The sequence below is a fragment of the Branchiostoma belcheri genome, unplaced genomic scaffold (assembly GCF_001625305.1).
Source record: "Branchiostoma belcheri isolate BF01 breed outbred unplaced genomic scaffold, Haploidv18h27 scaffold130, whole genome shotgun sequence".
Taxonomy (NCBI): domain Eukaryota; kingdom Metazoa; phylum Chordata; class Leptocardii; order Amphioxiformes; family Branchiostomatidae; genus Branchiostoma; species Branchiostoma belcheri.
In genome coordinates, this window is record NW_017802714.1 from 552,984 (window position 1) to 566,994 (window position 14,011).

The 14,011-nt window shown below is 38.2% G+C and overlaps 1 protein-coding gene across 1 annotated transcript in view; it reads right to left on the minus strand.

Annotated features, from left to right (window-relative positions):
* Positions 1 to 13,187, minus strand: part of LOC109464007 — a 15,260-nt gene extending 2,073 nt beyond the window's left edge. Inside the window, exons 1-19 of the mRNA XM_019760929.1 lie at positions 13,139 to 13,187; positions 12,206 to 12,304; positions 11,516 to 11,601; positions 9,666 to 9,845; positions 8,690 to 8,875; positions 6,901 to 7,061; positions 5,844 to 5,973; positions 5,324 to 5,443; positions 4,916 to 5,002; positions 4,658 to 4,732; positions 4,412 to 4,483; positions 4,092 to 4,291; positions 3,787 to 3,925; positions 3,292 to 3,552; positions 3,026 to 3,058; positions 2,458 to 2,619; positions 1,538 to 1,735; positions 1,220 to 1,401; positions 388 to 605 (exon numbers count right to left, since the gene is read on the minus strand). Coding sequence (XP_019616488.1) covers positions 388 to 605; positions 1,220 to 1,401; positions 1,538 to 1,735; positions 2,458 to 2,619; positions 3,026 to 3,058; positions 3,292 to 3,552; positions 3,787 to 3,925; positions 4,092 to 4,291; positions 4,412 to 4,483; positions 4,658 to 4,732; positions 4,916 to 5,002; positions 5,324 to 5,443; positions 5,844 to 5,973; positions 6,901 to 7,061; positions 8,690 to 8,875; positions 9,666 to 9,845; positions 11,516 to 11,601; positions 12,206 to 12,210 — 2,495 coding nt within the window. The 5' untranslated portion in view covers positions 12,211 to 12,304; positions 13,139 to 13,187. The remainder of the gene's footprint in view (positions 1 to 387; positions 606 to 1,219; positions 1,402 to 1,537; positions 1,736 to 2,457; positions 2,620 to 3,025; positions 3,059 to 3,291; positions 3,553 to 3,786; positions 3,926 to 4,091; positions 4,292 to 4,411; positions 4,484 to 4,657; positions 4,733 to 4,915; positions 5,003 to 5,323; positions 5,444 to 5,843; positions 5,974 to 6,900; positions 7,062 to 8,689; positions 8,876 to 9,665; positions 9,846 to 11,515; positions 11,602 to 12,205; positions 12,305 to 13,138) is intronic.
* Between the last annotated feature and the right edge of the window lie 824 nt (positions 13,188 to 14,011).

Here is a 14,011-nt window from a genome sequence, read left to right on the forward strand (position 1 = left end):
CAGATTCTTCCCATCGTCAGAGACATGTTCTTTGATCGACCTAGAGTGAAATGTATAAAAAAAAGAATTCGGAGATCTCAGACCTCCATAAAATATCTACTAGTAGTAGATTATTTCTTTGCCATGCAAAGGAAACAACCCAACCGTATCCATTACAACCTGACCTAAGGGCCTGGCGGAAACACACACCAACACACACACACAGACACACACACACACACACACACACACACACACACACGACACGACACACACACACACACACACACACACACACACACACACACACACACACACACACACACACACACACACACACACACAGAGCCACGAAAACGCACCACCACGAAAACGTGACCTTTTGGCGAAGGTAAAAAATATACTCACACGTCACTCTTACTGGTGTATCGACCTTCACGTAAAAGCCTTTCCGGTGCCATCCAGCGCAGCGGGATCTTCTGCTCCGCGTCCTGCCGCTGGTAACCCCGCTCGTAGATGTCTGTAGTTAGGCCGAAATCAGCAATCTTCACCACTAAATTCTCTCCCACGAGAACGTTCCTCGCAGCCAAGTCACCATGCACGTATCCAGCTTGAGAAATGAAGGTCTAATGGGAACATTAGAAAATTGAAATATATCATATGTAATACAAACTATGAACCAATAGCGGTCTAATATTATTTAGGAACCGTGATAAACTGCTTAATTTTCATCTTCTGATAAGCAAATTATCATCGGCTTACCATTCCGTTCGCTATCTGCCGAGTCACTTGGTAGATGTTAAACTCTGTGAGGTCATACGTGCTGTCTCGGCGCCTCTCCTCTAACTTTATTGCGGATTAAACAAAAATATTATATTAGAAGTAATTCGGAACATCTAATTACATCAAGTTAGAACGGTGTTACTATTTGTTAAAATCTTTAAGCCACAACGACGCTGCACTGTAAAGATAAAAGATAAGAACGATTTTTAAATAAATTTGATAAAAAATAATCTTTGTTGTACAATCTTGGTTGTACAATATCTAGTTAAGAGATATTTGACGTCTCAAACTTAATCAAATGATATTTCTGAATGATCTTCACATTCTCATTTTCACAATTCTGGAGATTTATACCTTGGGCCCCAATCGGTGCAGCTTTTTGTTCAGACGCATAAATATATCTGTACGCAATTTAAGGGGAAAAGATCTATAATTAAAAAAGTCTTTCAAGATTTACCTTCCTGCACTTGAGCAGGAAATTCTTCAGGTCTCCGTATGGCATATAATCTGTCACCATGTACGGAGGGCGCGTCACCGTAACGCAGCCAATCAGACCTAATAGATTAATATGTTCTGTCAGGTTCATAGTGGTGTCGATCTCTCGTATGAAATTTTTAATTTCTTCTTCTCCAGAATCCTCTGCAAATATAGAACAAAAATCATTATAAGAATTTTGTTAATCAAGTCTGCGTCAACTTTGGAAGAAATTAACTAGTTAAATGAAAGCAGGAATGCTCAGACAAGTCTTAGTTATGTCCTGTTGGCATCGACCTACCATGTACAGTTTTCACCACTACAGTTTTGTCTGTAGGGAGACCATTGACAAGTCTTCTTAACGAAGCCAGAAAGACTAAACCGAAGGCGCCGCTACCGATCCGTTCTTTCACGTCTAGATCAGTCCTGTTGATCTCGTACTTCAGGAACTGTGGCCGGGATGGAGTAGGGGGAGGCTGGGGCAGAGCCGCTGGTAATGCTAGAGAAAAGACCGCGCGTTAGTCTGAGACGGTATCTTTACGTTGCTATACGCATGCTCTTCGTACAATCAAGTTGTCGTAAGCACCACTGAGAAGCCCAGTGCTGAAATGGTTTAACTCGGCTCGGTAGTTATTTTGCTCCAGCTATTCAAAGACACAGAATTTCAGAAAACAATTTACAAATGTATCTTTTGAACAAGTTTAATATACATCTTTTTCAACCATATCTTGCTAAAGCGCGGGCTGTGGGTGTGGCCGAAATGCTGCCCGCCTATTGGGCCCCGCTAGTCTGGCTTGGATGGGAAATTGAGGTTCCGCGGGCGGGGGTCAACTCGGACATATCAAAAGTCGGATATAAAGTAGTTTAATCACAACCACTGGTACACATGTAAGTCATTGGTATCACTCAGTAACAAAACTATATAGAACCATTTAACACATAGGTTTAAAAAAAAATACGTGTCATTTATGTACAGCCCTTAAAGTTGTTTTAGTGCCTTGTACGATAAAGATCTTAGAAAGTATTTTAAAATGTCATCCTTAAAAGCATGACATTGTTTTTAATGTTGTACTGTCGGATGTGCCTTGTATTTGGACTACTCACGCGTCCTCAGGGCTAGTGGATTATGAAATATAATGTTGCTCAACAAAGAGGAGTCTTACAACTATGATTCCCTCAATAATACCGACTAGGTTGTAAAAACGTTAAAATGACACTCACGTGGCAGATCCGGGTGGAACGTCACCTCTGACATGTCTAGGGTCTGTTCCTTGTTCCTGCGCTTCCGAATCCAACAGTACAAAAGTACGCCCGCCATTACAGACAGTACTGTCACACATGGCACAGCTGCAATTGTCAGAACTTCTTCGATGGAAAATTCTGCTGTGTGAATTTGACAAGTGCATACAACAATGAGCACCCCCTTATTCTTGGCATTGAATACATCAGCGTTCTTGAGAAATAACAAAATCATACATACTGCCTACCATTGGAGAGAGGAAATATGCAGTTATATGTAGATGGCTTAGCAATTGATTCTATTGTATCACTAGTATGTGATTCAACCATCATCGAAAAATCTCACCTGAACACTACTAGTGTAAATAAAGTAACAATTCAATCATATTATCTGCTCGAATGCCTTTGGTATTGAATACAATTTGTTAGTTTCCGAAAAAAAGAACATTTATCAATATAATAAAACGTTTATTACACAAGTTTTCATTGTCAATGTAGTCTATTTTGCGGATAATATGTGTATTATTGCAAAATAATCAACGACACGTACCCTCGGACGACGTGTCCTCTTGAAGGTTCTCAACTATTATCAACAAAATAGAATAGTGATACTTTCAAACATTCTTAGAAGTGATATCTTATTTACTTACTTACTTATACTTACTTACTTATGCCCTTATCCCCATGCGGTGCGTAGACCACCGATAAAGTAATATCTACGCAATATAAAATGTAAAAAAAAATCTATTGAAAGACATTTTACTCAAACGATGAGGTGCTAAAGAAGTAATTGGTGCCTTTCAGTGGTATACCTACCCTTCAGGACTGATAGATTCGATGCGATTCCAAGAGAATTACTAGCAATGGCCATGTATGTACCACTGTCTTTCTGGCCGATGTTTCTCAATGTGAGAGTTCCAGTTGTTGTGTTTTCGATAGATGTCTCTGGAACTGAGCCATTGACTTTTATCCAAGAGTATGTCGGCGGCGGGATGCAGCTAGCGTGAGCCTGCAGTATGACTTGGGTTCCTCTTGCAGCAGTTACGCTTGGAGTGATGTCCAGAAATCTTGGAGGGTCTACATAAAACCATTAGAAACGTGTTTGTTACAATTGATTTTAAGAATCATGACAATCCCTACGAGCACTGCTTTTTTTCTGATTAAAAAATATCCGGCGCTACCTTTATGGCTGTTAAGTGACATTAGTGTGGTAGCTTTGTAGTTGTGATTATCTAGGCAATGGAAAATAACAGCCACAGTTGTGTAACTTCCTGTCCTTCTCTACAGCAAATGAATTAAAAAAAAACTTACAGTGCACTACAAGGTGACTGTCCTTCCTTATTGATTCTGAAGCATCATCAAAGGCAACCAGCAATTCGTAAGTCCCAGCGTCTGTTAGTCGTACTGCTCTGAGTAGGAGACCTGCGTCACCAAATGCTTCCAGTCGTTTCTATTGTAAGTTTGTATGTATGTAAGCAGCGTTAGAACATTGAAATGTAACCAGATTCCCTGTGCTTACGTTATGTTTATCTGATTTTGTTGATTTATCAAAAAGTCCATGAGTAATTTGTGTTTAATATATCAAGAGGTGTCTTTATGATAACGGTCGTACCCACCTCATATCTTGGAGAAACAGATGTATTCAACGGATGCACACGACTAGCAATCATCAGGCCATCACCATTCACTTTGAACCACCAAGCCTCAAATATCACTTCAGTGTTGTCCTTTTCTTGGTAATTCCAATAAAACTCTGCATCGGATCCCTCGGCAGCGGATGTTACATTGTTGAATTTTTCGGATATCAGATTTCCAGCTGTAAGCAATGAAACTATTTGTCAATGTCTTTAAAACTTATATCGATACGAGAAAAAGATGGTCTTGGCATAGTTAAAATGACAAATCTATGATTGGCTAAACAATGCTACAGACTTACCTGTAGTGTTTCTGACGGATCCCTGGATAGTTTTCGTCATCCCATTTCCTGCAAGGGTACTGTGACTTCCAGCTGCAAAACAATACAACAGCCGTGTATTTATTAATACTCCTAAACCTTCCGCCAATTAAAAAAAAATTGTTTTACAAAGCAATTGAAAATGGCGTATACTTGATAACGATAAAGGGCTTAAGTTACAATCCTTTGCAGTAGTAAACAGTGCTACAAAATTAATATATGATGTACCTGTAGTGTTTCTGACTGATGATTTCCTAGCAGCTGTCGTCACCGCACTGTCTCCAATGGTAGGCGGAATTTCAGCTGAGAAACAATAAAACGATTTTTCTGGATAGATAATCCAAGGAGTTAAAATGTCTACTGGTCCATTATTCGTAAAACAATTTGTATTTCTCTAAAGTTGGTAACTAGTTACGAAGGAGAAGCGGTAAGGGGAATAGCTAGAGTTGCAATTCTGTGCAAAAGTAAAACGCTTGCAGTCTATACCTGTAGCCTGTAGCTCTGTAAATCCGAAGGGAAATTCTTTCATCACATTTGTGGTAGGGATTGTTGTTCCACTCTGCGTTGTTACTTCTAAAGAAATATATGACAAAAATTTCAATGCCATAAATTTTACCAGTTTCAAAAATCATTATATCAGTTACAATCATTATGTTAAATGATTAGATCAAGTAACGCCTCGCGTAAGCCTTTTTTAGATAGGAATTTTCTGAAAATTAGTATATATTATATTATTGATATATATCAGTTATATATATCATATATTTTCTTAAAAGAAGGATTCAGTATCAATAATTTGACTCTGTTTATGTTAATCACACTAAACATGATATGATATTCTCAATGTAGATTTGAGACCGAAGAAGTTCTTCAGAGATAAATAGGTTGCTCTACCTGTGCAAATCCGTCCGTCACCGACGTAGCCAGGATCACACATGCACGTGAAGTTGTTCCCGTGTGGTACACATCTCCCACCGTCCGGGGAACAGGTGTTATTCTCACACGGGTCGTCTACTAATAGAGATATATGTCATTAGACATATGTCTAATTAACCTGATTCATGTTTCACCAGAACAATGCATTAGAGGCTGACATTGACAGATACTGGCCTTTTAAAAAGAAAGTAGCAATGAAAATATATAGATATAGAAAAGTGTCTCTGTGTGGTTTTGACTAGCTTTAGCCCCATAACTCATGCTTTTTTAAATTGATTATCATAAGTGTATGAAGTTAGGTTTTGACGTTCTGACGTTAAAAACTATATTGCTTCAATAACCTTAATAAGGCATTTTAATGTTGGGTAATATAGATTATACAAATGACGTATCATTTCATATGAAAAAAAACACGTACACTTACATAAACGCGTAAAAGTTCATTAAAATTCATTAATAATCTATTGCTAGAACCAACCTTCAACCGATGCGGTGACAGTCTGTGATGTCCCATCAGAAAACACGGTGAAAAGTTGATAGACCCCTTTGTCAGACAAACTTACGTTTTTCAGCCGGAGGCTTGCTTGTCCGAACAGTTCTATTCGACCCTTAAAAACAGAATTACAATTTGGTTTAATTATGTAGAATGTAAAGGTTTGTCTCCGAGTCGGTGTGTGCGCGTATGGTATATGTATACATGTGTGTGTGTGTGTGTGTGTGTGTGTGTGTGTGTGTGTGTTTACATGTGCGTAATACTATGCTTGTAGATTAGTGGTTCCAAACTTTCCTCTCGTACTAGCAGACTGAGTCGTCCGACACTTCATCTCATGATATAAAAACAATAAGGTCATGTGTCCGAATTCCCATTGACAGACAGCTTTTCAGCTTATGAGGAACGGTGTATGCAAAGACAGGCACATAACCTGTATTCCTTCAATCGAATCAGGTATAAACGAATACCTAGCTTATGTCATCGTAGATAGGACCAAAGTAAGATAAGTGGTTAGGCTAGGACTTCTAGTATAGGACTATGACTCTGTTTTGACGCATCGGACTTGTATGTTTACTGTGTGTTGTCCACTCTTGTTTTACTGTATGTAACAATGTCTTGTCGTGTAATTTTCCTGCCCCCCCCCCCTGGAAAACAGCTAATGTAAGCTGATTGGGGGTACCCAGCCGTCTTATGATGAAATAAATAAATGAATAAATAAGTGGTCAACGACACCTCGACCAAATCATTTATCAAATAAAGTAGAGGTCCCGTTGAACCCTATGTGATTAAAACTTACGACCCCATCGTAAACTTACCCTACAAAACTGGTGTGTTGAGCCTAAAGGTGGTTACGCGGAACGAAAATACAGACACACAACTGTTACAGTTTTACATGAACATGAATGCTAGGCAAATCAGGAAATACGTTATCTTAATATTTTGGGACTTATGTTATTCGGATAGATAAAATGAAGTACTGGCTTTATCTGGAACGCCCAGACATATAGTTACTCAAAGCGTGGCCCTTGATGAAAATACTTACCACGTATAAAGCTGACATGTACACGTTTGCTGTAGTTCTACTTGCTATTCCAATGTTTGGTAGTTTCTTCCAATTCTCAAACAGAGGTAAAATGCCATCTTGAAGTTGGTATGTCCAGATCACCTCGACGTCTAAATTCTCCTTTGGTGAGAATAAACTTTCTGTAAATAGAGCAAACACATATAACCTATAACATTAAATTGTTACTGACTTGCTGTTCATTCTATGCAAATCACGCCAAATGTTGCCATGACAACCTACTTATCTATTATACTTATCTATTATACAACGGTTTACCCTGAAGTTTCAGTTTGTTCAATCCATAAAAAGTATAAACGGAATTACTAGTCATCGTATAATCTAATGCATCTCAATAACTTGTCAATAAACCCAAACAACATATTTTACAAAGATGTTGTTCTCATATTTTAATCATGAAAAATTATGAAACGCATTGTATTTAATATGTTGATAATTACATTCTAGGATTAACAGGGGGTTGTGCATGTGTTAACCCTACCTAGACCGGGGGGGGGGGCTAAAAGTGCCCGCGGCAACTTTGATGTCACCTAGCGTCTGAACGGCTAGCCATAGAACGGCCAAACTTGGTGACTTTTCCTAGAATATGGTTGGCAACAATTCTCTATCATTGGAATAAGATAATAATTTTTTGTGTTGCCATGGCAACGGGTTTCTGACAGGCATTTTTTGCTAAATTTAGTACTTTCTGTTTCAACAATAGAATTTTATGAGTTTTATGTCAAGTTACTCATGGTTTCTAATATTAATAGCATCCCATATAATTTTATGTAAATTTTATCATTAAATATGTATAATTTATGCTAATTTGATGACGTCATTGGCCAAAATCCAAGATGGCGGACCATATCATGAGAACAGGTATTTACAGGTTATTTTCATTAAAATTTCATCAATACTTCCATTTCTTTTTCCAAAAAAGGTTTAAATGAAGGTCTTTAGTATGTTTACAATGTATTTTAGGCTTTATTATGAAAAAAAAACTATTTTTGAAAATTCAAGATTGATGATCCAAGATGGCGGATATCTTAAATATGCATGACGTCATCTTATGACGTCACCGGTGTTGCTATGGGCAACATAAGACTTAGTACACCATAATATTCTGTCATAAACACTTTTGGTACAGTTATGTTGAATGCCATTTAGTTTTCAGGGAAAAACCTGTTAAAACGGTTTTGGCCAATAAAATCACATTAATTACGTCATAATGACGTCATATTACGTAACGACATAAAAATTGTAGCTATGATAATTTTTTACTAGTACACCATTCTCTGAAAATTTGGTGGTCATACGACATACCGTTCGCGAGTTCTTAGGGGGGGGCCAAAAGAGCCCCCCCCCCCGGTCCCCCATGTCAAAAAAAGCCCGGTCTAGGTAGGGTTAAATACACATGACCCAATAATTGAGAAAGAAATGAACGTAATGAAAGGAAATGATGTTAAAAAAAAGGAAATGATGTTAAAAAAAGGAAAAGATGTTATAAAAAGGAAATAATTATCATGGCTGATTTTATGTGTGCAAAGGACGAAGAAGTGAATTCAGTGTAATAGAAAATTTTACATAGCACAAGACATGTTGGGATTTGTTCACCTCATCACTTAGAATTTTTTAGGGAATTTTAAATTCTAATTTTGAAAACTTTTAATGACACATATCATTTAACATTATCAAAAGATTACACCATCCTTTATCAATTCACACCAAAGCAGCGGATTTAATAGCTAGCCTTGAAGATGTATATTACCTTTTTTACATTCCAGGTCTGAGCCAGTCCAGTCTCCGCTAGAGCAAGTCCTTTCGATATTTCCCGATCCCTGATAGTACCCGGAAAGACAGTTGTAGTAACATGTATCCCCGTGTAAGAAGGGGGGCCAACAACCTCTTCTGTAGCTGTTGGCAGGGGTAGGTGGTGTAGAACATTCGAACGGTGCTGAAAAGGGCCAGTAGAACACAGCAGTTAGAACAACCCTTAACCCATTTTGGACATAACAGAAGTAGATAACAAGGAAAATTCGTCTCGCGCGTCACTATTTTTGTGGTGCAAGGGCATTAGAAGTATTTTCTTTTCTTTTTTGCTTGTAAAATCTTTTTGCTACGTGGCCTTTAACGGGGAACAAGAGGTTAGATAAAACCGGTGATCACATCATGCATGTTATGTCTTTCAGCTTGCACCAAACGTCGACAAATTGGCTTCCGCCATTTTCCCGCTCCCAGTGATGATTAGATAATAAATCTATTTATGACTTTTAAAAGCCTGAAATTTCATACTTACTGCATTTGAAAGTTAATCATGAACATTGTTTATTTAAATAGGGACCTCATTTGCATAGTATGAGGGATAGCTGTGTTAGTTGGATATTAGGCTCTATGATAAAACCGTTAATGCTCCGTTTTATCCTGGGTGTATATGTTGAGTTAGTCCACGGTCAAGTGCGATAACAATCTCATAAACCACCTTTTTTGCTACCCTCAATTGGTGGTTTATTCGGTGGTTATCGCACCTGTCCAGGGATTTATCTCATAATATACACCTCGGGGTGGGGCATTAACCCTTTATTATCTGACATAATTTATGAAAATAAGGACCTAATCTGCATGATCAATGAGAAAATTAGGGGTGTAATCTGTACGTCAGGGGGAAAAGTTAAAATTATTTGGCGAAGGCACGAAACATGGAACAATTATTTCATATTTCTACTACTGTAAAAATTGATACATACTGCAGACAAGACTCGATCCATTCCAATTCCGGTTAGTACACGTCAGGTCTGTGTTGCCGGACTTTTGATAGTACCCGGGGTGGCATTCATAGTGACATATTTCCCCCTGTGTGTAAGGTGAGGTACATCCACTTCTGGAACTGTAGGCTGGTCGTGGTGGGAAAGGGCAGCCCGACAGTGCTAACAAAAAGACAAATCCATAAGATCGAGTTCCATTCTCATCCCGTAAATAAATCAGAGTCATGTCAAGTAACAGGGTAATATGGCAAAAGTTAGGGAGGCAGAAGTTGTCGAAAAAACGACGGGTTGTTTTGAGGCTACCGAGAGCTAAGTGAGATGGCATGAACTTCCCAAAGTAGCAACGATAGGATGGCAGGTCTGAAGTTTCATGACGTCATCTAACCGACGGTTTTCAGGAAAGCTACATGAGTAGGGTGCCAGGTGCCAGAAAGTTACGTTCACATTTTTGATAACTTCTGCTACCTCGTGACAGACTGAAGTTAGAATGAATACGGAAAAGTCTGAAGTTAAATACAACATAAGATAGGCCAATAAGTAAAACCACAAAGTTGCACATGGCGTCATCTGATAGTTTTTTAATAGTTTTACTTTGATGCAGTATTTCATTCCTTTTATATGTTCCCACTGAATCAAAACCCTTTGTACTATGACTGAAAACTTTCCTTTTTCATGTATGTTGTGATAGTTGGCAGTAAAGTAAGCACAATACAGTCTTTAACAGGGTTTATGGTGTCAAAATTTCAAAATATAGGAATGTTTTTTTTTGTTGCCCGTCTTGTTTTTTTCGCCCACTCGCATTATATTTTGGAGTCTGTCGTGGATGCCATCCATACAATTTACTTACTGTGAGCTTAGTTACAGGTAAGTATAATGAACTCTTCCCCCCCCCCTTTTTTGCTACATGGTGTTTGTAATTATGGGTTCACCACACCACGAAGTGGTGGTGAACCCATATTGCTTTTTCTGATGTTTCTTCTCCTCCTCCTCCTCCTGCCATATCTTTAAATGGATTCAGCTTCTTCATTTTAGGGCCTAAGGTCCTGAAATTTGGTATGGAGGTACAATGGGCAAATTGGGCCAGTGTGAAGAATCTACAGAGGTATTACCAGTCACTAGTAGCAAGAGATAGACCACATTGAATGATGACGATGAGGACGAATCATATGAAGTACTATCATAGCTAGTACAGAAATTCTACTGCTTTACTTTACTTTCTTTCACTCTGTACATGCAATTAGCTCACTGGCATGATTTTAAAAATAAAGGTTATGATAATCATATTATATGTATAGCTTATTCAATGTAGGGCTTCATAGTTTATGTGATTGTTAATAACACCTGCACAGAGCATTTCCATACTGACAGTATGTCTTTATTCAAGTGTTTTGGTAGGTATTTCAAGCTTTTCTGCTCCAGCATTGGAATGCGGGGCATGAACGTTTTTTTTTTATTTTGAAAATCAACAGTTTGCATTATGCAATTAAAAATCCTAACCAATAAAGTAGGGAATAGCTATCCAACTGTTGTTTTAGTTGTATGTTACTTCATATTATAGTTATATCAATGTAAATCATTGTTTTCCCTTGTGTTTCTCATTCTTTCCCTGCCATGTCGTAAAATGTGGTGAACCCATCGCTGTATTTGCTCCAAAGCAAATATTGGCCTTTCTAGTTTTAAAATGTGCTTTATTAGGCTGAGTGTTAACCGTTTTACATGTTTCAGATTTACAGCTATCATCATGAGTTATTTATATAAAGAAGTGGACGGAGGTTCTCACAACATGTAAGATGTTTAGCTGTCATTTTAATAAGTTTAGAAAATTGGTATACCTAGACGTCTGCGGCGGCGACGGCCCCAGAATGCATCTGTTCCCAGTGCTGAGATCAGAAGAAGTAAAACATAGAGTAGAAAAAATCTGAAAATAAAAGGATGGGATTTTCTTATTTGTGTATGATATGGCTAGTTTGGATCAGTCGGAAGGACGTATGCTAATGTTTTGAGCTCAGTGATTTGACGGAACAATCCGAGTATGAAGAGACTTGTCTGAACAAGATTGTAGTTTTAATCACTGCGGTAACTACGTCACCCCTTCATGGCGGGATAAGGTCCTCTTTAAACTGTGTAAAATGACAGTAGATGTTCAATTCTACGGATGTTTACGTTAGATAGCGTATAATAGAAATCACATGAAAATTAGAAAGGGCTATGGGCCAATGGTGACGCCCATAGCCGGCACTGGGTTTAAATTATCTCAAGGTATAAAGTTAGTTCTTCAGCTGTTTTCTGGATTTGTCTTTCTTTGTATGTGTATGTGTGTATGTGTGTTTGTGTGTGTGTGTGTGTGTGTGTGTGTGTGTGTGTGTGTGTGTGTGTGTGTAACCACGTTGTGCGTGCGTGCGTGTGTGTGTAACCTTGTCTAGTTAAGACAATTTAAGTGTACCCAGAAGACCATTGAGATAATGATTAGGTTTCAAACATACGAAACATTTAATATAGTAAAGGCATTGAGTAAGACTTACTTCATGTTGAAATTGTCCGGTAGAGAAAATTCTGGAGCGTTTATTGTCCGCGATAAAGTTCAGATTTCCGTCAGTCAGGGTAAGAGCTGATTTTCTTCCCTGTAATGTAATGCATAAAAATAAACAAAAGCAGCACATGTCGTACGTTCAACCAACGTTCATAAATTTGTCAACTGAACTTAATTTGAATACTTTTTATACATTAATAGCCCCATGTCTCTCCCCGCGACCGTCTTACGGGGGGTTCAATCATGTTATTTTTTAGATGAATCATGAACGATAAACGGAAGTGTTCCTGTTACAGCCAGACCAGAACAATTATGGCGGCTACACAGCGTCAAATTTCAACATGGACGCCTGCGAAACCAAACTTGGTTTCGCTATACGTTTCGCCTGGAATCTCTTTATATACACGACTACCTACTTAGTCAACAAAGACTGCTGAAAGCTCTCATACATTTGTCAAATTAACACCGTGAAACCTCAGTACTGACATCAACCCATTCCCTACTCTTAGCGTATTTGTACAGAAAAGCGGAAGTTATTTGGCTGCAGGCTATATCATCATGGCGGCCATATTTTTGTCGTGATGTCCTTCACTTTTAAATGGATTTTCATACACCCGCATGCCCATATGCGTTCATAAAGTATAATAGCTAGCAAACGGGCAAATTCAAACAACCAGGGAGCTACTTCTACACAACATTGCCATTTTACGTACTGCAATGTAATATACTCATAGTCTAGTAGATATTTCTTCAAATTTTAGGTGGAATACCTTACTTCTGTGCCAAAGACAGCCGAACAGACAGAATTTCGAGCACAAGGAAAAGCTGCCGAAAGTTGATCTCAGGACAGGCAGACAACAGAAATGACAGCTACAGGTGAAAAGTGTTGTTTCTATGTTTTAAAGACTAAATAAGGCGTACTGACCTGGCAGTGTGCACTCACTCAAGGCAGCTCACGTAGACCTGTAGTAAACAATGACGACTCGTCCGACAACTCTGGTTTGCTATTGGCGCCCATTGGCCTTGAAGAAGCCAATAGAAGATGCGTTTAGGGGAAATTTTTCAGACAGGCTCCCCCACATATTGGCGTTACTAACAGCAATTCTGATTGGCCAAATAACGCATTTTTAAAAGTAGTACATTTAAAATGTTTTATCTATCTTTATATCATGTAATCATTACATTTCTTAGTTTATATCTGACAATAAGTCCATATCAGTTAGGTATTACTAAGTAAATAGATGTTCGTGTTGTCACGCGACCCCGACAGTCAGTTTTTGGAAAATTCAGTAATTTTGATTTATCCATTTAAGTTTTCATGTTTTTCGGTTTTTGAAAATATAAGATGTTATTAAAGACGTGTTATGTTAGTAAAAACGTGTAAATAATTAAAATTGTTTACACGTCCTTTCTTACATCAATAACATCTTATATCATCATACGTAATTTCCAGAGAGAGGGATCTAGATGAACACGGGTCGACCGGTCATCATCGCTTCTGCCTTGTCCCCCAAACTCACAGGAGAGTCAAGGGACAAGGTAGGTAGGTGATTTGCATGATTTGATATTTATGATTTATGCAAAGTCTGCCTTGTCCCCCCGACGACCAGTGTCGGTCATGGGACTAGGTAGGTAGGTAGGTATGACGTCACCAGTCAAAATCTAAGATAGCTGACTATATTATTAGGTCTGGTATAACCACGTTTTTTTTTATTTTCGCTATAAGCTTTCATCACAACTCCGTATTTTTTTTTCAAATTAAAAAAAAAAACGTTCATATGAACATCTTTAGTCCAGT